Below are 25,675 nucleotides of genomic sequence, written 5' to 3' on the forward strand. Positions count from 1 at the left end.
AAAGTAACCTAATGTGAGGTTCTTTCAAAATTTAATTTTTAAAACAACTTGGCTTCCAAAAGATCGTTAAATTTTTGCGTCCCCTTTATTTTCTACACATTTTCCGAAGTCACTCTTAAATTTGATGTACTGCATGTAAAAGCTCATTGACACTAAAAGATATTTCCTTATTCAAATTAAATTTTTCAATTACGTCGTAGAAACATACAATCATGGCATACATCTTATATTGTTTCTTTATTATGAGTAAATCAAGGTCATTCTTAAAATAATAAACAGGTATAGAACATACATATAAATGTCACTAGGAAATACATTAAATTGTCTAATAGTACGTTTTAAAATGAATGTATGAACGCGTCATAAATTCTTTTAGGAATATGAATGGTTGCAATAACACGCCGTTCATTAAATTTAACTAAGTTCAATAAAGTAACAGAAAATAATCAACAGATAATTTTTTTTCATCTTAAGTTTATCATCCTCGACGCTGAAATTAAGAAAATTATGTTAAAAATTATTAAATTCAAGTGCTAAAACAGAAAGGTGTATCGTAAATTCAGGGGTGTAGAGCCGAAAGTCAATAGATATAAAAACTCTAATCTCACGATGTCTCGACATTAAAAAGGAAAGGGCTATTCATCCCCATACATTTGGTCTCTAAAAAGAGCTCTCGAAAACTTTTCGTGGCCAGCGCCTGATTTAGCATAAACCATAGTAACTGACTATATAAAAAATCAGTTATATATGGATAAAACTGCTTATAATATAATGACGAAAATAAATACGTTAAAAGAGATTTTTGACAATTTTTTCGTGAGACAAATCTTTCCAGGTCAGTGCAAAGTTTTTGACCGACAAGTTTTATGATATGTCTGACGGTTTTACACTTGTTCTCGACAAATTAAAGTCTCTGAATTAGTGACACTCCTTTCAGTAACACCAATGATAAAAAATAATACCCTTAGCTTATCCAGCTGTTTTTTCATTTGGTTTAACACCTCCCTAACTGGAAATAAACAATTACATTTACTTCATGAAATTACAGTTTTCTATCAGCTTCTTTATAGTAGGGGAAAGCAAAAACGTCGAGTGGCTAATTTTATTCTTTTCAATATGGCGGATAGAATTACCATCCACCATCAATAGATAGTTAAAAATCAATTTCTACACTTCTTTCAGTTATATAACAAATTTGAATTACAGTTAGTAGCCAAGAGTTGACATATTTTGAATTTGAAAAATAGTTTTTTTTTCCTCAGCACTTGTTATCTTCCACTTGACATTTTCCAAACTCTAAAAATGTCTATGCTTGCAAGTGGTAAAGGCACTTTTAAATAAAAATAAATGAGGCAGTAAGGAGAGGCAGTCTCAGCCAATGAAGAAACTAATTACAGCACTGCCTCTCACTTTATACTGGGAAAACGTAGAGTATAAATACTACTGCGAGTACAAATGGCGAACCACATTACATTTACAAGGTCTGCACTATAAAAGCTATGATAGTCAAGAATCAAAAATATCCTAAATCATGAAAGGACCCTAAAGTCGAACTACTTTCGCGGGAAAGCGGAAAAGGAATTCATTGAGTGCAAATTGATCGACCCAGAAAGCTAGGAAGCAAGCGGGCCTTTTATGACAAGGGATGGTCTCTCATCCACACCAGCATCTCAATTTATGTTATTTCTATGTCCTTTTACAAGTGGTAGGAAATCACTTTTGTTCTTTCCTCGAGGCAATTAGATACCATTTGTTGTAAACGAGTATCTTTTCAGTTCCAGTTATCTTGAGCTACGGGTATACATAATACTAAAACTGTTCGCAACCGAGATAGCGGTTTCCTGAAAACGCAGTTTACCTACGGCAGTTTTTTATTCAGCGGTTTTCGTAAACGCGGCGTACCGTTACAGCAGTTCCCAAAAAGAGCAGTGAAAAACGATATTGAAGGATTGAATATTTGAACCACAATAGCTTTTGGTCAGGTATCGTTAATTAAGCTACGTTAAACTTGGATGTTTGTACCCCAATAGTATTAGGTTAGGTTAGGTCGAGTTTGTTTGGTTCGATTTGTTTATTTGAATAGTATTAAGTTAGAATAGGCTAGATTAGATTTCTTTTGAACCGCAATAGTGCTTAATAGTTATGTTTGGCTAGCTTATGTTCGGGGTTTTTTTTTTGTTTGGTTCAACCCCAATAGTATTGGGTCAGTTCAGGTTTCATTATTTTAACCCCAATATCATGAGGTTAGTTAACGTTAGGTTAGGTTATTTAAACCCCAAATGTATTAGGTGAGGTCAGTGAAGGTTAGGTTAGGTTCGTTTGGTTATTTGAACTTAAATAGTTTTAGTTTATGTTTGGTGTTATTATTTGAACGTAAATAGTATTAGAATAGTGAAAATTAAGTAGGAAGATCAATTTGAACTGTAGGGATAGGAATTGCTCAAAACTAATTGGCTAGCGGAAAGAATATGCAACGAAATGAGAAAGCGACTTGCGTATCGATATAAGTCATACGAAATATAAGAAAATTTGATATTTACATGTAGCAGATACTTTTGGTTTAGTTAGAGCTCTTTTCTGCAGAGTGTGTGCATTGTTTTCTATAATAAAAAATACCATGCTGGTAAAAAGCATTATTTCATGTAAAATTTTTAACTCACCATAATGAGATGAGACCCAATCCGTTGATTCTGCCAAAGCGTAGCCTTCAGCACCATCATGGTTCATCGCGACTAACGTCAATACTATAAATATCCAAAGAAGACAGCTCGATTTGCAAAACTTCTCCATTTTGAAGAGCAAAATTCAATTATATATCCGTGATATAAATTTCCAGAGTAAGCGGGTACATCTCGCTAAACTGTTTTATAAGAGTTTTTCAAGCGAAAAAGAAAAGGAACTAGTTTTAGATGAATCAACATCGCGTGGGTGAAATAACGTCGAAGGTCGTTAACCAATTACAATAATTATTTCTAGGAACTAGCCTTTTTGTTATAAAATTCCCGGTGGAAGTACCAAAAAACCCTCGATAAATAAATGGTTTAGGAATTGAGAAACGCATTTCTTAAATAAAAATAAGATAATGAAATTTAAAAGTAAATAAGTATAGTAATGATATTAAATAGAGAATTTGTTATGAACTAGGAAAATTATTTTTAAGGTGAATCGAGAACATATTTTAAGAAAAACTAAAATATTAGAAAAACAAAATAATTAAGTGTAGGTAGAAATATATCATTACTTTTATTTTTTTAAATAAAGATTCCGATGTAGGTGTTAAATTCTGAGAATGGTAAAACACATTTGAAATAAAGTAAAAGTGAGAATGAGATTCATGGAGAAGTAATAAATATATACGTATGAAAACGAAGATCCCTCTTGTACACTATAAGTTCATAATGTATAATTTGTAATCTAAGCTTTCTCTACGAAGGGATTTCCACACTAAGCCTGGGGCTTATTTACAGGTGGGTCCCTTTACAATGCATAGAGGGGTGGTGGCTAGCCCCTATGCCACAGCTAACCTACAGCGCCCTATACTAACTATTACCGTTAACCTCTGCAAATTGTGATGGAAAGGAGAAACCGGGTTAGACCGCGGAGGAAAACTCCTTTAACAAGCGGGAAGAGAACTTGCGAACTCTACGGAGAAGGATTTGTTCCCAGATTTTCACCCGGTGCCACAGTCCGGGATCGAACCCGGGATTCTCTTGCTGCGAGGCGAAAGCGCTAACCGCTACGCCACCCCACCTTAAACGTGTTGTAGTGAACACGTGTCTCTTAAAGGGAGGAAGAAGAGGAAAATCAAGTGATTTTTTTATCGATACTTCTACTAATTATAAGACCTTTCTGCATAGTGAACCATCCAGGAAATATCTCCGAATGATTTAAATTCAAATTAGGTTCAGATTTTATGGATGTTTTGAAATAAGGACCTCTGACCAATCGTATAACACCCTGCCTTCCTGTTAACAAAATTCCAGTTGCACGGGGTCGCTATAATAAAGTATAAATGGAATAAAGTATAACGGGAATAAGGTATAATAAAGAACTGGAATAAAATATAACTGGAATAGTGTATAACGTCGTATTTGAAAACTGGAATAAGGTATAACTGTCCAATACTGGAATAAAGTATAACTGGAGTAGCCTATAACCGCGAAATTCTATACTGGAATAAGGTATAACCGGATTAATGTATAATGGACGTACGTATAACGCCAAGTTTGACAACTGGAATAGCGTATACCGGACTAATATATAATGGACGTAAGTATAACGCCAAGTCTCACAACTGGAATAACGTATAACTATCGTAGACTATGTATAAAATTTCAATTGAAAATCGCATAATACCAAATTATTCATGATCCTGTCTTTACATCTTTCGCAGGCGCAAGTATGGCCACATGGAACAAACACAGTATTTCTTATATTTACCATGCCTACCGTGCACAAATTGCCTATTTCTGGGACCTGGATTCGACCGACGGCTAGGGCCGGATCTGGGTCAACTCCTGGTGCCTGGTCTAGAACTGGAACGATGGCCGGGGCTGGGTCGACATCAAGTACCGGCGCTGGACCGGGGGGTGGGCAAGAACTGGACGAATAGGGTTGGCCGCAGGAATCGGCACAGTGGGACGGTCCAATTCTGCAACTACGTGACTTGCCACGCGTAGAAATTCCCTGACGGTGTACCGATTTTGCTCCAATTTTTCGTTACAGCTAACGATTCTTTTGTCATTAGACAAATGTTTTTTTTTCCGTGGCCTCGCAATCTGGGCTCCGTTGTCCAATCTTGCGTACTCCTTTTTGTAAATACTTTCAACATCTTTAAGTCGATCTAAAGTGACCAATAAAAAAGTACAGGAAAGTTCGTTTGAGCCATGGAATTAGGTTGATTTCTAAATCTCAATTTAACAGCTTCCTTAATGGGCAAGGAAAATGGGTGATACCATGTAAAATTTCCATAGAAGCTGTCCAAGAGGTGACAATTAAGATATCAGAATTTAGAACAAAATTTTTTTATTTCCCAGCTGAACCTATTTTCTGACCTTTCCTGTACTTTTTTTATTGGTCACTTTAGATCGACTTAAAGATGTTGAAAGTATTTACAAAAAGGAGTACGCAAGATTGGACAACGGAGCCCAGATTGCGAGGCCACGGAAAAAAAAACATTTGTCTAATGACAAAAGAATCGTTAGCTGTAACGAAAACTTGGAGCAAAATCGGTACACCGTCAGGGAATTTCTACGCGTGGCAAGTCACGTAGTTGCAGAATTGGACCGTCCCACTGTGCCGATTCCTGCGGCCAACCCTATTCCTCCAGTTCTTGCCCACTCCCCGGTCCAGCGCCGGTACCTGATGTCGACCCAGCCCCGGCCATCGTTCCAGTTCTAGACCAGGCACCAGGAGTTGACCCAGATCCGGCCCTAGCCGTCGGTCGAATCCAGGTCCCAGAAATAGGCAATTTGTGCACGGTATGCATGGTAAATAGAAGAAATACTGTGTTTGTTCCATGTGGCCATACTTGCGCCTGCGAAAGATGTAAAGACAGGATCATGAATAATGATGTGCAAAATAGGAAGTGCCCATGTTGCAGGACCCTCGCCTCAGCAGCTTACAGGACTTTCAGCCCATAACTGCAGTTGTTTTTATTTTTTACCATTGTTTTTAATTTGGTATTATGCGGTTTTCAATTGAAATTTTATACAGAGTCTATGATAGTTATACGTTATTCCAGTTGTGAGACTTGGCGTTATACTTACGTCCATTATATATTAGTCCGGTATACGCTATTCCAGTTGTCAAACTGGGCGTTATACGTACGTCTATTATACATTAATCCGGTTATACCTTATTCCAGTATAGAATTTCGCGGTTATAGGCTAGTCCAGTTATACTTTATTCCAGTATTGGACTGTTATACCTTATTCCTGTTTTCAAATACGACGTTATACACTATTCCAGTTATATTTTATTCCAGTTCGTTATTATACCTTATTCTCGTTATACTTTATTCCATTTATACTTTATTCCGCCCCCCCAGTTGCATGCTCTACATCTCGCGCCACGATTATCACATCGCGCGCAAATTTTATCAAATCTCGCGATAAATTTCATTTGGCATGGAGCGTGCCACGAGAATTTTGTTAACAAAAAGGCAAGGCGTTACGCGACTGGTCAGAGGTCCTTATTTCAAATTATCCATAAAATCTGAACATAATTTGAATTTTAAAATAATTTCGAGATATTTCCTGGATGTTTCACTATGCAGAATGGCCTTATAATTAGTAGAAGAATCGATAAAAAACCACTAGATTTTCCATTTCACCCTCCCTTTAACCTACACGAGAATCGGTTCGGAATAGGTGTACGTGTGTTTGAGGTTTGTTTAAATTTTTTTCAAAGTGAGCTTTAAATATATTTCTTTAAATAAACGCGTACCCATAATAACATAATGTCCCTCGGTAATTACCTTAGCAACCTATAAAACATACCAGTATTGTTCTAAGTTAGCACATAAGAAACTAACACGCCTTCTCCTCCACCTAACACGCCTTCTCCTCCACCTAACACGCCTTCTCCTCCACCTAACACGCCTTCTCCTCCACCTAACACGCCTTCTCCTCCACCTAACACGCCTTCTCCTCCGCCAACCACACCAAGCTAATTAGGAAATCTTAATTTGCTTGACTTGTTTTTATTTTCAGTAGAATTTAAATTTTGTCTCTATTATCTTTCACGACGATATGCCACATAATTTTTTTTACCTCTCCGTGTGACGTAGTCCAGGAGAGGTTCTGTAACGGCCGTGTCTGTCTGTGTGTCTGTCTGTCTGTCTGTCTGTGTGTGTGTGTGTGTGTCTGTCTGTCCGTTGTTACACCCACGTGACCGCGTTCGCAGTTTGCGTATCGGAGCAAACGTGTTGGCCATTTCCGAACTGCTTTCACAGTCACGGAAATGGCTCCTCTACTTGAGTTCTCACACCACCATCTTCTGGTCTTTGTCCATCCCACACGGACACCAGTCTGTTCTTACTGGCTTCTAATCACCACCATCTTCTGGTCTTTGTCCATCCCACACGGACACCAGTCTGTTCTTACTGGCTTCTAATCACCACCATCTTCTGTTCTTTGTCAATCCCACATTTACACCAGTCTGCACTTACACTGGCTTCTAACACCACCATCCACTGGTCTTCCGTCTATTCCACATAGACACCAATCTGTATCATTGCCTTCTACTCCATTATCATCGTTTGGTTTTAGGATATACGCGGCGATCAGCTAGGGTTACGAGAAACGTCTAGCCTCCCTAAGGTGGGATCGCCACCAAAGGTTTTCGCAATTGCGCTTTTTCCTTACTATTATAATGGAAACGAATCGTATATATACCCCAAATTTGAAAAAAGCGGGCAAGAGGGGTACCCTTCACTTTAAACGTCAATATTAGCAAAGTTTGAGAAGATAATAGGTATAACTTTATTTTAAACGATTTAACTATTATTAATGTTAATTATTGAAGATTAAAATAATTAAAAATAATTATATTTATTTAAATATTAAAGATAAACCTCTCGTGCAAAGAGAGAGATTATCATTGCCTCCTATATCTACCAAGGCCCGTGCATGCGATATATTTCCTTCATTGCCTCCTATATCTATCAAGGCCCGTGCATTGTGATATATTTCATTCATTGCCTCCTATATCTATCAAGGCCCGTGCATTGTGATATATTTCATTCATTGCCTCCTATATCTATCAAGGCCCGTGCATTGCGATATATTTTTCAAAACAACAACAAAAATGGGAAACCCCAACTCAGAAACATAACGTTTTCATTGGATACTTAAGTTTATATAATCTTCTTGACACGGAGAGGTAATATTTTGGTTTTCCCAACTTGTTAATATTTATTACGCAACCTAATTTATTTGAGCAGTAAAAATCATGGTTACTTAAGAGATGGTTGGATTTTAAGTTAAGGATCTTTCAGAAAAGTATGCTCACCTACCAATAAAAGTGTTCGATTTCACCTATGTCTGAAAAACATCGAACAGTAGTTTTACAAGGCCTGGGTCTAAAATAAAATAATAATAGTGTAAATTTGCGAAATAAGTCTCACACAATTGGACAAGTTTAGTGCAAGAAATTATTTATATTATTATTCAGCAAACTGACTCAGAGCAAACCCTTCCAAATGATCATTTACCGTCGAAATTAATTTGTTTGCATGAAGTGAAAATTGTGTAGTCGTCACTCCATAAAGAAACATGATATCTAACTTTACAAGCAACCCAGTTAGTTTTATGCTTTTTTAATCAGTGTCATACAGGTATATTTTGAGGTTTAAAAATTACATGCATAAAAATATAAAACCTTTTAGAATGTAAAGCGTTTACATATTTTTCTCGATAGAGCATATAACTAAAACGTTATTCAAATTTGAAGAGTGATAACAGTTTACTTGTTAACCTAATCTATGGTTTACAGCCTTCAGCTTCTAGCACCCCTGTAATATTTTCTCAATGAAGAACGGCGGGTTATCAAAATTTACGGCAAGACCTTTTGATTCCATATATTTATATTCCAAATGATTTTCTACAATAGTAATGTATAAAATTTTTAGCTTATATTATAAATGATTGAAATGATTTCAACATACCTTATAAGATTAAACATAATAAACCCGTAGATTAAAGCATCACTTACTATATTATCTAATAACCATTATTGTGAGAATAACAGGTTTCCGCATTAAAATTCACCGTCATTGCTACCTCTACATGGTGTGTCATTCTTACATAGTTTTCGTTATGAAGAAGACCATATTTTTGAGTGTGTTTTATTTCCTTGCTGCTCTTTACTTTATTCTTGGGACTTGCATTTTAAACACTGTAGCAGAGAATAGTTCACAGTCACTTATCGCTGCTTCCTTAACGTTTCCTCATAATGGTAAATAAGATTGATTGATATTTTTTTAATTAATTTGTGGTTAGGACGTATATGTAATTTTCTTATATCATATGGAACCGTTTTTTACTATTATGATTAGGTTAATCTATCGAAAAATGTCAAATTGTATATAACACAATTATAAAACTATTTTTGAGCAAACAAAAAGAAAAAAACTAAATAAAAACTCTATTATTATAAGCAGAAGTGAGATGAGACTAGAAGTGAAGGGCTCTACCATTGGTAATAGATCCTGGCATTAGTGAACAAATTTGAGGATTTTACGCCGCTTCAATCGCTTCTACGCTAGAGAGAAAAAAATTGGTCGAGTTCCAAAAACATTTCTTACCCCCTTCCCCTCAACCTAAAGCGGCGAAACACGGACGCGGGTGCTTGAATCTAGTTCGGCCGTCTACCACCGCGAGCGTCTCACGTTTTGGAGGGGAAATTCTGAAACCGCCACTAGAGGGCCAACCGTTGGTGTGTTATCAAGAATATTCACTTTCGCTGAGTGAAGAATTTGGTTAGCTCAGTAGTTCTAGTCTCATCTCACTTCTGTTATAAGCTTCCGGCTTTAATTTTTTAATCACAACATCATGGTTTGCTTATGTGCTGATTCTGATTGCATGTTTGTGTGATGGTATTTGAGAATACACTAGAGAAATTGCGTTTCTCTGCTTTTCAGCGATAGAGTAGTACTCACGTTAAAAATTCATTTTTAGAAAAGTTCTAATAATTTTGCTTAAATATGTTGAAATAATTGCAAACCATCAATTATTTTACAGGACAGCACGTTCGTCACCGAAGGGCACAGGGTATTAAATCCGCGACACGTAAATAAATAAACAAATCACTTAATTATAAATTAAGATTTATAAGGAAAAAAAGAAGCGTCACAGGAAATGTTCTCTCCTCTATTGCACTGTGTAAGAATTATAGTTGAAGAAGTGGAAGGTTTTCTAGTAATAGCAGACGCTTGGTCCATAAAGTGGGCATTAAAGGGATATGATACAAGTTTCTTCCACATTTCACAGTATTACAGCGTTAGCACAAGCATTACCTGTGAAGCTTCTATGTTGTCCTTGGCTTTATCAAAAGTATATAAATTATATCAAAAGTTTCGCTTTCCCATCTTTGTATGTGTTTGCAAACCTATTAACGTAGCAGACGATGAAGGTCGAGTTCTCGCCAAATCATAGGCATTTTGAGCTACGTCCTTTAAAAAAATGGTTTAATTTTTTATTACTTTTTTCACCTTTGCCTAATTACTGCCCGCATTGATTTTGTTCATTTCATCGAGTATAGTGTAAAAATATTTTAGGGGATTTAATATGGTTTTAGAAAGGCTCGTAACTTTAATTTGAAGGAAACGCAATGTAATTTTAACATTTAAAAAAAACAACCAACTCCAAAACAATTTAAACCCTAAATTATTAGATTTAAAACTTTTTAATTATTTGACTAAGTTTTTGGTCCATCACCACAATTAAGCGAACTATATTATTGCTTTAGTCATCAGCATGTGTAAAATACTAGAAACCGCAGGCACAGTAATATAACTTAGAAAGAAACCGGTATAGCCTGGCATCCTTTCGCCTGCTTGATTGAGACTTTTTATTTTAATACATATACTTTTGGCTTCATGACTCGAAATATTTTAATTATTTAGAATAACCATTTTTCAGAGTCAAACTTACAGGAATAATTTGTCAAACATTTCTTCACTAAATTGGCACTGTCAGACAATGTTAATTCAAAATGAATCTTAATTAAATGCCGTCTTTTTAAAATTTACTATTTTGTTTATAGAAAGAGAGGAGGCAAGGAAACGTCATAGAGTGCTGGAAAAATTAAAGGTATTTTTAGTTCACTCCAGTTACGATGAAAGAAAAAAAAGTTCATATTCCAGTTAATTTTAAAGCTTGATTCCCACTTGGCGTTTCATAAGCTAACAGTTCTGACCCTGAAACGTCACACCCTTCTATCTCTTACTGGAGTTTCATCCCCCCTAACGTTTGGAAACAGTATTCTGCGCGCAAAAATGCCAACCAGAGAGGGGCTGCGTATCGTAAGACTATCTCTTCCCCTAGCCAGTTTTTAACTCCCTATTGTAATAAAAATTATAGAAATCGGTAAAGCCATGCATTCGAAACTCTGTTAGCAACGTTATCTCAATTGTACACCACTCACTTTAAGGAAATATTACGATAACGTAATATCGAAAATAAATTGAAATATATTTATTTCTATTTCATTTTGGTAATATCATATCTATGTGTGTTAGGGAAAATCTATTAATTAACAAATACCACTTCAAAGCGATTTTGATGAAACTATAGATCGATATAGAAAATCGTTACCGCATAAACATTATCCAGTACTTAGAACATAAAGGTTTTCCCAATATAGTGTGGTAACGTTCGCGGGAGACCAGTTCTCATAGTCCTTCACACTTGTTGGTATGTTGAAGGGGTATGTTGTATGGGATTACAGGAGCCTGTAGATAATTAAATGAGTATTCTCAATATATTTAATTAAAGAACCGAAATTAACCTAAGTTCTTGTTCACACAGATCTTACAAAGCGTATGTTCATTATTTATCGTGTTAAATGTCTCACAACCATTTCATTATTTTAAACCATCTGGACTATTAGTATAGTTTCAAATGTAAAGTTACAAAATGAGATATTCAAAAAGGGTCGAATATTTTGTTTCCTAAAACTTATCACTCAGTGATCAGTTATCATATCCGATTGAGCCCCTCGAGTGTCTAGGAGACCCCGAGGGTTTTGATCCGGCACTGACTGGCAGCATAAAGATTAGCAGATTTAATAGAATTACTGATATTTTTGCAGCCAAGACGAGGAAAATGATACCAGACTTACTTTAACGATAAACATTTCTGCAATTATTCATCCATTCGTCATAGAAAAACTTTCAAGTTAAAATATTTTTAGTTATTTCAAAATGTTACTTGAGCATGCAATCAATGTATTTTTTAAAAAAACTTCTTGTTTGTGTGAAATAAATACTTGTATATATTATATTTTAAGGAGACAGTTCGAATAGCACGGTTTTAAAGGAAAAGATAACTAAAATTTTTGCTACAAAACGCTCGCGATAACTTGATTGTTAACGTAACTAAAGCACGGTATCGAATTGTGGTAAGTCCTCAATTTCAATACTCTCTTTAAGCTTATTTAAGATTCGAGCTCTCGCGTCCAAACAATCTTATTTTTAATCCTCTTATGTTGTATACTTTAATAAAAAAAATCAACTGACTTGAATGTTTTAAAATTTTGCCTATGATGTTTAGTTCATAAAAAGTCTAGAAATGATGTCAAGAATTTTAAGTTCACAACCACTGCTGTATTTAATATTCTCGAAGAGATGAATTTATTACACGTGTTGGCATGGAAGAAGAAGGGTGTACACCCTTCTTCTTCCATTTTCATAATAAATTTTTAAAAATACTGCAAATTTTGTAATAAAGTTTTCAAAATACCTTATGATTACGAATTTTATTATAGGTTTTTTTTAAATAGTTTGATTGCAAATTTTGTAATGACTTTTTTTAAAAGAGCTTATGATTGCGAATTTTCAAATAATTCCCTAACGATGTATTTTCAGATAATTTCTATAGTTACGTATTTTTAAATAATTCCCTAACGATGTATTTTCAGATAATTTCTATAGTTACGTATTTTTAAATAATTCTTATAATTACGTATTTTCAGATAATTTCTATAGTTACGTATTTTTAAATAATTCTTATAATTACGTATTTTCAGATAATTTCTATAGTTACGTATTTTTAAATAATTCTTATAATTACGTATTTTCAAATAAATCTTATAATGACGTATTTTCAAATAAATCTTATAATGATGTATTTTCAAATAAATCTTATAATGACGTATTTTCAAATAAATCTTATAATGACGTATTTTCAAATAAATCTTATAATGACGTATTTTCATGCAAACCTTATGTTTTCATATAAATCTTATGACGACGTATTTTCATGCAAATCTTATGACGTATTTTCATATAAATCTTATGACGTATTTTCATATAAATCTTATGACGTATTTTCAAAGAGATCTTATACTGACGTATTTTAAAATAAATCCTATGACGTATTTTAAAATAAATCTTATAATGACGTGTTTTCATACAAATCTTATGACGTAGCTTCAAAGAGATCTTGCAAATACGCATATTTTCAAATGAATTTTATAATTACCATGTGTTCCTGTAAATCTTATAATTACGTATTTTCCAATAATTTTTATAAATTAATACTTTCCAGTTATTCAGATAATATAAAAATAACACAAAATAAAACTGTTGTAGCATTTTTATTAATTTAGTTTTACATTCATAAATACAATAGTTTATTAACTGTACGCTAGGATTGGTTTACTATTTTAAGTGAGATTGCGGCATCTATTGGTCGCATAAGTGTTTAATATACAAAATGTTGGCTAATTTTGAGCCTATAGCAATGTATCGGTCATAGTTTACTGCCTATCTCAGCAAATATTATTTTTTCCAGTGACGCAGAAAGAAGTAAATTGTTCAAATTTCTACCATTACAGCTTGGCTACTTTGTTCTCATTGCAACCAAATTTTAAACTTAAATAAAAATTTTAATATTACATTCAAGCCTGAGTTCTTTGTAACTTGTCAGTTATTAATGAATGTGATACAAATAATCTATTTAGTAAATAAATATTAGCAACTTATTTATCATTAATATCATCCAGGGATTTAATATAGATGGGCCTGGACATTTTTCGAAGCTTTTCTTGGGTATGCCATTTCTTGCCTTGAGGTTTAAAGGTGAGCGATTGTGGAGGTAAATTCACAGGGCGCGGATAAGGATTTCGATAGTGAATTGCTGTTAAAATATTAGTCAAAAACTTAGAAATGTGCAAATTGTTATTCAGTTTTATCCAAAAAAAAAATTTGTGTCAGAGAAATTTCAATAGTTCACAAATTTTTAATTGAGAACTAATAAAAAAAAAAAACATTTTTAATCGTGTTTTTGGAGGTAAATTCAAGACCTGTAACAATTTAATTACGATATAAAACTGGAAAGTTTTCCAAACAAATACGTTATCTTATTTACCGCGTAAAATTCTTAATAGGTGGCGTTAGAAACGTTTTACAAACTTCAATGGAGGAAAATTTTGTTTACATGACTTAAATGGAGAGTTTCATACTTATAGGGAGCTATATATTATTTTCTTATGGATATGCATATGTTCTAAACAGTTCGGCATACATATTTTAAAACAGTCCGCACTTATGACGTGGTGAAGACCTTTTTAAAAATTTATCGATACAATTCTAATTAAAGGGCAGTTAACGACTTGGGGTCACAAACAGTTAGGCTTTGGGAAAGCATCCAAAAACACTAGAATTTGTTTAGCAGTGCAATTATCTATTGCCGATGCAGGGTGACCAGGGAAATTTTTGAAAATTTTATAGGAAATAAAGGAAATATAGTGGCGAATTATAGGAAAAAAATAGAATCGAAAATTTTAAATTATAGGAAATATAGGATAAAAAATTGCAAAAATGACCTCGATGTCAAATCAATATTAGTTTTATCATAAGTTTATAGGATAAGTGTGACATTCTATACTTCATAATGTTAGAGACTTACAGCTCGAGCTAGTTCGAGAACGACAAGAGAGAATTGAATATACGCGTTTTTGCAATCCATCTTAGTCTATAATAAAGCCAGTAGTCTACTAAGCCTTGTGAAACCGTATCGTTAACGAAACGTCGCGTATCCAAATACGAACAGAACGCCATCTGATAACGTTTCTTAAACGATGCTTTCGAACTTAGGTAATGGGCGCCCTCTTTCGGATGATTTACGAACTTAAAACGGTAACGATACGGTTTCGCAAGGCTAGGTGGACTACTTGCTTAAGTCTTTGACACTTTCACCTACGTCACTTTATGACAAGCTCTCAGTAACCAGTGTCAAACTTATGCAACATATCCCATGAACTTATGGTTTTATTTACCACTGAAGCAAAGCTTTCTCCGTCAATAGAGAGCTTTCCGATGGGATAGTAGTACGTCACACCCTCCCAAGTCTTATTGGGTGGTCTCAGCTTCATTCCTGCTTTAAACCCACCAATATGGCAGCGTAAATTATGTCATGAGATTCAGCTCCTCCTCCAACTGATAGCTCTCTCAGTTTTGACGCGGTTCAAGATTGTAGTTTGTCAAGAGAGACTAGGCCCGAAGCTGAAGTTTTAGCAGACAATGTAAACTACGATTCCACGAAATCACCAAATGACTAAGGTGGAATAGGTATGTCTGTTTGCAGATACAACTAAAGTCTATTAGATATACTGTAAATATCAGCTTTAACTCAAGCTGATGATGCCACCTCGTGACTTATTTTTTTTGAAGAAGAAGATAAATAATTTTTTTTGCGAGTTTGAAACTTAATAACCTGATGAACCTAACAAAGTGAAAAAATAGGAAAATATAGGAGAAAACCTTCAATTATAGGAATTTATAGGAAGGCATTGGATAAATAGGAAAAAATAGGAAATATAGGAAGTCGGGTCACCCTGCCGATGCTACAACCCTTCATTTCTAGTCTCATCCAACTTTTGGTCCAATTAATAATCCTTACCCATAGTTAATCTCGTTTTTGCCTCCTCTAGATGTTGCTTAATTAGCACTTCATCCGACAGCTGTTAGGTAAACAAGAAAACAAATGTAAATTAGACATTAAAAAAATCAAACAAAATTCGCAGATTTTCACCAAATGTAATGGACATAAATATTGGTTGTGAAATTCGACGAAATATTTCAATAATCTTGCGTTAAAATTTGGAAGATATTTTGCAATTATGATCTTTGTAGTGTAAATATCAAAATAAAGTTAAAGTTCAAGTACCATAACAATATACCTTAAAAGAAAGGTCTTTTTTTTAAATATAAAAGGAATTAAATATTAAAAACAAAATAAATTATCTCTTATTACAAAATAACAAGCATCTAATTAGTCTTAAAAACGAGGACTACTAGGCCGCCACTGCTTTAGTGGCGTCTGCTAAATAGAACCTCTAACCAACTACAGGATTGGTTGAATTCTCATAGGCTGAGAGAGGCAAGGGTAAGGTAGGTTCGATTTAGCATACGCCACTAAACCAATGGCGGAGTCACGAGTGCAACACTCGCCCAGAATCGCGTTTTCCACTGACCCCAAAAACTGCTCTTTCGTGCTCTGAAAAAGTATGACGTAATAAAATTAACATGGCGGACCAGCCGGTATCTGATAGAAGACGGGCTCTCGCTTATGCTTATTTATTTATGGAATCATCTTCTGAAAGTTCTGAAGATGAAGAATACGAAGTTCTATCGCATTTGTTTAAAGATATTACGCCTCGGAGACGTTGTCGATCATTACTCTGATATAGAAGTAATTTGTGTCAAGATATACACACTTTATTACAATTTCGTCTCCGCACGACGCCATTTTTGATTGAGGGCAGTTACGTGTACGTCATCCTACCCCTGAGAGCGCTCTTTGGAGCAGTCAGTGGAAATCGCTATAATTAAATGCTAATTAGTTTGTAATAAGAGATCATTTATTTATGTTTTATATTTTTCCTTAAATTATGTTTAGAAAAGGCCGTTCTTTTAAGGTATAATGTTATTTTACCTGCAATTCAACAATTCTTACATTTTTATTTCTTTTAAACAACGATCTTGCTTCATTTTTAATATATTCTTTTTGAGCTTTTGTGTCTTCCATTTTTCCAGAAGCAGCAACCCATTTTTGTCCACTTCTCAAAATTTCTCTGTAGACTGAAAGAACTTCTTGCCGAAGTGTAAGCATGGCTGGATAGACCATGCGCAATCCTAACATAATAAACTGAAATATAAAAATATGTTTCATAATTTTTAGTTGGATAATAGGATTAGATACGTGAGGTAGGTCAGAGGATGTTAAAGGACAGTCGCATCTGCCTTTGGATGGTGTACACCGATTTTCGAAAAGCGACCCTAACACCCTCGATAGTTTTGTCGTATGTGGAATGCTAACTTAGCGTCACTAAGACACAAATGATGTTAACGTCCTATTTCCTTGGGGAAAAGAAATGGAGAATGCATAATGTCTCCACTTAAGGCTCTTTCAGACGATCGAACTTTTTGACTCAGCTTGATGGGTCAACTCGAGTTGAATCAACTAGTTGGATCGTGTGAATAGACGCTGGATGAGTTGAGTCATCAAAAAAGTTGGCTTGGAAAATTTCGATCAGTGATCCAATTTTTGCTGACTCAACTTTTTAATTTCATTTCTCCAGCCAATCAAAATGAATTACAAAAAAAGCCTTTTTCGCGGCTTATTTCTAAAGTGCCAAGGTAGGTGGCGCTTAAAAAGTTCCATTTGGCGGTAAAAGTTTAGTCCTGTGAATATGAAGGATTCATTTCACTTTTCCCTTCAAAAGTTGGGCAAGTTGATACAACTTTTAGACCCATCGAGATGAGTCAAAAAGTTGGATCGTCTGAAAGAGCCTTAATTATTGTATACTATGTTAGTCTCAAACTCTGTTCCGAGCCTGGTTTTATGAATCATGTGGACACAAACCAATTGTTTAAAACTACGCCACCTATTGCTAGTAAGAGGAAACATTGTGCACTCCTTTTCAAAAAAATAAATTAATAAAATAATATTAGGGCTTTGACGTCACTTTCGGCCTATTGACGCTTGCTGCCCATAGATACTCTATAAGAGTACTCCCTTGCCCTTCGAAAATCTAATAATGTTCTGTACAACAACGACTAGACTAGGACACTAGTATCAGTAGCCCATGGATTAACTAACGCTAGGGATTGTTCGTTAACCCTAAAAGATAAAGTATACATGTTCCAAACGCCCCCTAGCAGCAGCTACTTTCCCTAACAGGAAGTTTTAAGAAAATTGGACCAAATATCACCACGTGTCATACGACGTCAAATTTAAAATCTAGCCTAAATTCAGAGTTGCCAGATAAGTTTTGCAGATCCCGCCCAACCCAAGCGGAAAGCAGCCCAAATTACCGCCCAAACAAAAATTTTGTTTTTGCAAAAAACCGCCCAATTTCCGCCCAATAAAGAAAGTCTTTTTAACAATAAGCCAGGTTATTAACTTACAATATAAACATATTTAATAGACAGTAATATCATAAACTTGTTTAGTTACAGTAGTTTCCCTGATACACTGTCCAGAGAATACGGTATTAACTTCGTTTTCATTTTTCAAATATCTCTTAGCTTAAAAATGTGTTCATTTTTTATTAGATTTTAGACATTTCGACTAGTAGAATCCCTAAATTAACTTCGTAAACCCTCTAATGCTAAAAATGCATTTTATAATTTTTTTTTAATTTTATAATTGTAGCGCTCCCCGTTTTTAAAATGCCAGTCTACCATTCGCGAATTTCCCGCCTAGAGTTTTCAATCCAGTCCGCTACTAGGGGCTAGGAGCCTAGGGCCTAGAGGCACTGCGTGTTAGATGAATGGGGGAAGGTAGCTAAAGTGGCACAGAACAGAATGAATCTCACGAGTTCCGAGTGGCCGGCCGAACCCCTCCTCCCTTCACTGAATCACTGCGCTTACCCGTAACCGCCGACTCGCAGACCGAGACCGGCAGAAACCTTACCAAAATACCAGCCCAAAAAACCAGCCCAAAAAACCGCCTTCCGCCCAACCATTTTTTTCCCGCTACATAGATCAAAAACAAGCCCAATTTGGGCGGGAAACCGCCCAACTGGCAACTCTGCCTAAATTGGAAGCCGCCATCTTTAAAATCCGCAAAACGAATTTATGTTGCCTAGAGATGGCGCTACATCTACATCCGTTTTGGTCCAATAAATTGGGGGAATGAAGAGGGGAATCAAGGATTAATTCGGAACATGTAGCTGGCGATATTAATACATGGGAAACACTGTTAGTGAACAATCCCTAGCGTTAGTTAATCCATGAGTAGCCTCTGCAACGCTTCTATAGCAGGGCTACCAGCTATCTACTATACTAAAAAATGAAGAATAGACTGTCCTTATACCCTGCCTGTGGTATACAAACTGAGTCTATAGATTAAATAAACACCAAAATTTTTTGGAATGATTGAATTTGTAACCATTCACGATAAAAAAAATCTTTTGTTTTGATTTATGGTTAATTTTACTTCCCTACTTTAAAAATTTACATATCTTAGGTAAAATTCGCCTTTAATTGCGAATATCAGGTAATGTTCTTAAGGGCCAAGACACCCAAGGCTTAGTGTGATTTTAAGAACGGCGATGGCGCATCACCATAGAAAGCTAAGGATTCATGAATACCCTTTGAAAAATTACATAATTAAAAAATAAACTAGCATGGTTTTCTTTGGTTGTGGTGGTTCTTTAAAGCAAAGAGCGGGTCCAGCGGATCCCCTACAAGGTAACTTTCCTCCTGTACTCCAGTTTTGGCTTGGCAAAGGCTAGTGGGCGGGATTTATAAGTGCACTTACAAATCCCGCCCACAAATGCCTCCTGCCTTTGCCAAGCCAAAACTGGAGTTCGTAAGGAAAGTAAACTAGTAGGGGATCCGCTGGACCCGCGCTTTGCTTTAAAGTAAATGTCAGCTCTTTCTAGAGCACCCAATATGCTGGCTGATCTATTACACACCAACTTTAGCTTGACAAAGGCATGAACCAATCAGAATTCATCCACGAGGGTGGAGCTTAAACGAGCCTTTGTTAAACTTAGAGGGCCAGTCAACTCCATCCATTGACTATATGAGCCTCTAGTCGCATTTGTTTAAAGGGTGACACCAGAGGCTTGTTAGCACTGTAACTTTCACAATAGTAAAAGGAGGTCCGCCATTTGTGCGTGTTGAAATAAACCTCTCCCAAGCCTCTGGTGGCGTCCTTTAAAGCGACTATAAAGGCAACACGTAACGCCTAAATACAAAGACCCCACATGGAGTCCTTGTATTTTAAGAGTTTGCACCACAAATTCCCCAAACTGCTGGTTTTCAAAATAAAACAAAAACTAAGTTTCTTTGAACCACGTCTTTCTTCAGTCACGTGAATATTAGGCCTGTGCGAGTACCCGGTACCCGACAATTACCCGGTCAGGTACCCTACCCGAAACCCGAAAACGTAATTTCTTAGTTCCCGGAACTATTCGAATATTTAAATTTTTCTGCTTATTACTCGTGACAAGGCTTAGGACAGTCGGGTTTTGGTTTGGCACCCAGGAGGAGGGGTAAGGTGCGCGTAAAACCACCAGTGAGGGCGCCAGGCGCCTGCCTTTCTTTCTTCTTCCAACTGGAACTGAACAAAGCCACTAGTTTAGAGAAGAACTAAGTGATACAGCCAGACAGAAATTCAAGGAAGAGTTTTTGGTACCCGAAAAGCACCCGAATAATGGTAGTTTTGTTAGGGCTAATCATTCGTGTACCCCTTAGAAATCCGGGTACCGGACCCGATTGAAAGTTTTTCAACTAAACTTACCCGACCCGAAATACAAAAATCACTACCAGCACAGGCCTAGTGCCTATGATCAGAAGTCCATTAAATTAGCCTAGGAAGTAACCAAAAGCGGGGTTTGGGACTCCCCTCTCTTGTGTAGCAATACTGAAGAAGGGCGACACATTCGCCACCTTGCGGTAATTTTTCTCAGATCTCCGGTTTAAGTGCGACTCATACGCCAAAATTTACCCTATCGAGAGAGAAAAAACTATTGGCCGAAAACGCCCCCTTCCACTGTACAACCGAGCCCTCTTTAGCATAGGAGAAGGGATGGGGGTGTGAATTTTGGAACAGTCAAGGTCATTCAGTTTTTTATGACTCTTCATAAACCTATTGAAAAAAAGCTATTTAAAGGGAGGGTGAAGTAGAACATCAAGTGATTTTTTATCGATTCTTCTACTAATTACAAGACCAGTCTGCATAATCAAACATTCAGGAAATACTTCCGAATGATTTTAAAATTCAAATTAGGTTCAGATTTAAAGGATAATTTTAAATACGGAGGTCCGACCAATCGCGTAACCCCCTGCCTTTTTATAATTAGTAGAAGAATCGATAAAAAACCACTTGATTTTCTACTTCACCCTCCCTTTAACAACCGTGGCCGTTCTTTTTTTTAATTTTTTATAAAGCAAACAATCTACCCTTTAGAGATCCAGCGTTCATGGGCTGAAGAAGTCACACCCCGCTCACATCAAGAAAGACTTCCTAGAGAGGAGCTCGAGATTTCTAACTGTGTTAGGAAAGGGGGAAAAATTTAACCCCCTATCCATGGAGTTAGAAGGAGTTTTTACCCCAGCAGAGACGTACGCTATAGCAGCCATTGTAATTGTTCACTTCCTAGGCTAATTTAATGGACTTCTACTATGATGTACATTAAATAACCCTCAGATGCCTTCTCTACACAGCCAAGACTTGTTTTAACACTGAACTCAATTTCCAGGCTGAAATAGATTCAAGCCAGCTAATTGTGCCTAGAGCAGGAACTATATTTATGGCTGGTGAAACTTTAACTGCCATGTCTCCAGCCATCCAATAAAAAGGGTACTATTTCTGAAAAAACATTTCTATATTGAGATTTATTTCAATAAGCCTGGCGCCTGGGCTTAGTGAATACACCCTCTGAGATAGCCAAGTTTGCCAAGCAACAGGGTTCGGACGAAATTTTTATATTGAAAATCCCTGACTTTTCCAGGTTATCCCTGACCAAATTTTGGCAACATCCCTGACCATTTTAAGGTGTTTAAGGAGCCCACTTCATCACACCAGTCTCATATTTAACATTGCTCGAAGCATGGTTTGATATACCAAACGAGATCCCTGACTTTTTAGGAAAAACTTCCTGACGTTTTCCCCTATTTTCCATATCCCTGACTTATCAAGGTTATTTGCGCCAAAATTATTAAGAAACATTTTAACTATAACAGTCTAAGAGATTTTTTTAAAGAGGATTTACTTTACAAAAACAATTCCAGACAGCATTTTTAAGGATTGCTCAAGAGTTCACTCTGTGTTAAGAAGAGAGGATGAGGAGAAAACTTTCATTACTCTTTCAATAAAGACTTATACCCAGAAATTTTACCCACTAAAATCAAATTCCCTGACTTTGCTGAAATTTTTTAAATTCCCTGACTTTTCGGCCCATTTTCAAATTCCCTGACTTTTCCCTAACCCGTGGCAACCCTGCTGGTGGAAGCGCAAAGACCCCTGAATTGAAAAAACGGTATTGAATGAAGAATTGTTAAAAATTTAACACCAATAGGGACTTGGCAATTCGGGCTTGACTCCGCCCCCAGCGCCATTATGGTATGTTTTTTTAACGGAATGAAAGCTATATAAGCCCCTCCCCCTGGTATGTTTTAAGCACTAATGGAAGGTAGCCTGACGGTGCATGACGTAGTACTGCCAAGTCCCTATTCCAGGCTTATAGGGGGTAGGATTGAAGTGGAATGCATTTCTTCACAAAGTCCAGTCATCTATACATATTTAAAATATAACTATGCCATTTCCATCTTTAATTTAATTATTTAACAAACTCAATTTAACTTAATTGATACATTATGCTTGTCTTGCTGCTCTTGCACCCTGTATGGCACATTGCACCTAGGTTTCCTGGCCCAGAAACCAAAATAAAAAGAATAGAGTAGTGGCACTCCATGTTAACTACCCATAGAGCTTAATACAGTCAAAGGCAAGTAGGTGCCATTACTCTATAAAATGGTGCTTCGGTCCTAGAGAGCTGTTAAACTATTTGCATCAGCTGAGGAATCTCTAAATTCTAAACACCAGTGTATCCATATAAATATTTCGCCACGCCTAACTTCAATATTCGTGTTAATAAAACTTTTTAAATTAAACATTTTTAAAAGTTAGAACAAAATTATATGGAATGCCTGAGATAAAAGCAATTTTAAAAGTTAGAACAAATTTATATGGGAATGGAATGCCTGACATGACATCAAAAGCAAAAACATGTATCTGATCAGTAACATTACTAACTCAAGTTTCATCAAAAATTTAACAGAAAAAAACTTTTTTATTCGTAATCCTGGCAATAAAAAATGAAAATCATCAATACTTACTATTACCTAGTCTTGCAAAACCCGCCAAATTCGGCAATCCCTAAATTACCGCCAACTTGGAATCTGCCGAAAATTGCCGAAAGTAAAATAGTACTTTTCCGACTATGCGTCGTCTGCTAGAAAACACCCTTTGGCTAGATTGACTTGGCTTTCGACTTAGGCGGTAAAATAGAGTAGTAATTCGGCAAATCAAAAGACTAGGCGGTAAAATCCAAAAAACCACGATTAAAGCTAAATAACGACTTCATTTGAATATAATAACGCAAGACCATTTAAATACGTTTAAATATTACAAATCAAAGTAATTAAAACGTTTTCTCTCAACAAAAAAGCCTGCGAAACACGGTACAGTAGTGTGTTTATTTTCGGCATTTTTCGAAACAAAAAAAAATTAAAGCTAATTAACGACTTAAACAAGTTTAAATTAATCTTATAATGCTCTTGCAAAATTTTCGGACATTTAAACATCACTTAAGTGGAAAAACTATACTTAAAACCCAATAAACTCCTCCATTGTCTAACGCAATGCCATTTAAACACGTTTAAATAATACTAATCAACGTAAATTCGAACGTTTACTCTCATAAAATAACAGCGCGAAAACTTAGCGGTAAAATTGTCCCTTCATTTTTGGCATTTTCCAAAAGAAAGAAAGAAAAAACACTAATTAAAACTTCTATTGGTTCTATCGAACCATTTAACGCAAAAAAAATTAAATTTCGGCAATTTCCAGAAAAACCGTATATATAGCTAACTAACTAATTAAATAAATTGTTTTCAAATACCAAATCGTTTTGCCTGTTGTACCGAACCACGTAGCACATAAATTGACAACAATGACCATTAAAATAATTTTATAATTAACTTTAATCATTATTAATAGTCCAATTTAAACATCAATTCAGTTAAGTTTCATCATCGTCTAATGCAAATGTAAAGACACACCTTTAATCATTAATTACCAAAGTTAATTATACTTAAATGACTTCGTTACGATTTATCTCATTCAAATTACCCGCTACAACAACATGGCTGTCCAAATCAGGCGGTAAATTAGTGTATGGACACTTTCGGCATTTTACAAAAATCACGTCAGTTGCCCACTCTAGAGCCTAGATGGCAACCCCATCCCCATCGCCGTGAAACAAATCAATAGAAAAATGGCTGTCCAAAACCAGGCGGTAATTTAGTGTATGGCCGCTTTCGGCATTTTACAAAAATCACTTCAGTTGCCTACTCTAGAGCCTAGATGGCAACCCCATCCCCATCGCCGTGAAACAAATCAATAGAAAAATGGCTGTCCAAAACCAGGCGGTAATTTAGTGTATGGCCGCTTTCGGCATTTTACAAAAATCACGTCAGTTGCCTACTCTAGAGCCTAGATGGCAACCCCATCCCCATCGCCGTGAAACAAATCAATAGAAAAATGGCTGTCCAAAACCAGGCGGTAATTTAGTGTATGGCCGCTTTCGGCATTTTACAAAAATCACGTCAGTTGCCTACTCTAGAGCCTAGATGGCAACCCCATCCCCATCGCCGTGAAACAAATCAATAGAAAAATGGCTGTCCAAAACCAGGCGGTAAATTAGTGTATGGCCGCTTTCGGCATTTTACAAAAATCACGTCAGTTGCCTACTCTAGAGCCTAGATGGCAACCCCATTGCCATAAAACAATACAAAACAATGAAAAAATTGCTGTCCAAAACAGGCGGTAAAATATGATATCAACACTTTCGGCAATTTCCAGAAAAACCCTATTTAAAGATAACTAACTAATTAAGTAAATTGTTTTCAAATACCAAATCGTTTAGCTAGTTGTACCGAACGATGTAGCGCATAAATTAACAACAATCACATTTAAAATAATTTTATAAGTAACTTTCTTCTATCTCGGCATTTTAATTTCCTAATTTAATCATTAATTAAAATGAGAAACCCCTTAAAACCGATTATACTCTATCATTGTCTAATGCAAAGAGCTTTAAATGCGTTTATTCATCACTTATTAAATTTAATTTTACTTTAAAGTCTTCATTACGATTTCTCGCATTCAAATATCCCACGGCCACTAATGGCTGTCCAAAACCGACGGTAATTTAGTGTTCTATACCTTTTCGGTACTTTACAAAGGGACCTAAGTTACTGTAGAGCAAACACTTTGCTGTAAAACAACTCACGAAAAATATTGCTGTAGGAAACAGGCGGTAAGATGTTAATCAGGGGCGTGCCAACCTTTTTACTGGAGCGGGGACAAAATCCTACACTGGTAGAGAAAGTTGTGCAAAAATTTTGCACTTGTGTAAACAACTTTGAGCAACCTTAACCTCTTTCCAAACTCATACAAGAGCAAAAATTATTTTGCAGTACTTCAATGTTGTTCAGCACTCATCAATGATCTAAGGCTATACAGTATCTCGCATGCACTGTAAAGTTACGAAGAGGTCCGCATGAACGTGAGATTTAATGCCTGGCCAATTCAATACTCGTGGGATACAGTGGCCACGATTCTATAAGGTGCCATTTCTAGAGTAGCATACATTTCTCTCTTTTCGTAAATCGTAGAAAATAGTAAAAACGCAAAGAAAATATGTCTTT

General features: G+C 35.8%; 1 protein-coding gene and 3 long non-coding RNA genes across 6 annotated transcripts; 1 reads left to right on the plus strand and 3 right to left on the minus strand.

Annotated features, from left to right (window-relative positions):
• Positions 1-310: 310 nt before the first annotated feature.
• LOC149620856 (uncharacterized) lies at positions 311-2,772 on the minus strand. Its single transcript, XR_016375151.1, has 4 exons — positions 2,661-2,772; positions 2,541-2,600; positions 963-1,009; positions 311-490 (listed from the first exon to the last, which is right to left on the minus strand). It is a non-coding gene; the product is annotated as an uncharacterized LOC149620856 (long non-coding RNA).
• A 1,220-nt stretch (positions 2,773-3,992) lies between these two features.
• LOC149620857 (uncharacterized) lies at positions 3,993-4,883 on the plus strand. Its single transcript, XR_016375315.1, has 3 exons — positions 3,993-4,108; positions 4,182-4,269; positions 4,394-4,883. It is a non-coding gene; the product is annotated as an uncharacterized LOC149620857 (long non-coding RNA).
• A 199-nt stretch (positions 4,884-5,082) lies between these two features.
• On the minus strand, positions 5,083-5,904 carry LOC149620858 (uncharacterized). Its single transcript, XR_016375316.1, has 2 exons — positions 5,769-5,904; positions 5,083-5,536 (listed from the first exon to the last, which is right to left on the minus strand). It is a non-coding gene; the product is annotated as an uncharacterized LOC149620858 (long non-coding RNA).
• A 7,400-nt stretch (positions 5,905-13,304) lies between these two features.
• LOC149620859 (LYR motif-containing protein 1) lies at positions 13,305-23,410 on the minus strand. Of its 3 annotated transcripts, none has more exons than XM_089855702.1 (4): positions 23,081-23,410; positions 16,683-16,874; positions 15,627-15,687; positions 13,305-13,862 (listed from the first exon to the last, which is right to left on the minus strand). In XM_089855702.1, exons 2-4 carry the CDS (start codon positions 16,866-16,868, stop codon positions 13,705-13,707), a joined length of 405 nt encoding a protein of 134 aa, XP_089711828.1. In that variant the 5' UTR covers positions 16,869-16,874; positions 23,081-23,410; the 3' UTR covers positions 13,305-13,704. The 3 variants fall into 3 exon arrangements, with proteins under 3 accessions (XP_089711828.1, XP_089711829.1, XP_089711830.1); XM_089855703.1 differs by lacking the exon at positions 23,081-23,410 and adding an exon at positions 20,144-20,671 and having other exon boundaries at positions 16,683-16,876; XM_089855704.1 differs by lacking the exon at positions 23,081-23,410 and having other exon boundaries at positions 16,683-16,889.
• Positions 23,411-25,675: the final 2,265 nt, after the last annotated feature.

This window comes from Phalangium opilio, unplaced genomic scaffold (genome assembly GCF_054372755.1).
Source record: "Phalangium opilio isolate 3A_F unplaced genomic scaffold, DU_Popi_V2 ptg000209l_1, whole genome shotgun sequence".
Classification (NCBI taxonomy): domain Eukaryota; kingdom Metazoa; phylum Arthropoda; class Arachnida; order Opiliones; family Phalangiidae; genus Phalangium; species Phalangium opilio.

Bases quoted from the DNA above. Each gene is read 5' to 3' on its own strand.
- LOC149620859 (XM_089855702.1), bottom strand. From the start codon at position 16,868: ATGTTAGGATTGCGCATGGTCTATCCAGCCATGCTTACACTTCGGCAA. The intron at 15,688-16,682 runs GTAAGAATTGTT...TTTACCTAACAG, and splicing joins TGTTTAAAAGAAATAAAAAT to CTGTCGGATGAAGTGCTAAT. The intron at 13,863-15,626 runs GTAAGGATTATT...ATATTTTAACAG, and splicing joins AAAAACGAGATTAACTATGG to CAATTCACTATCGAAATCCT.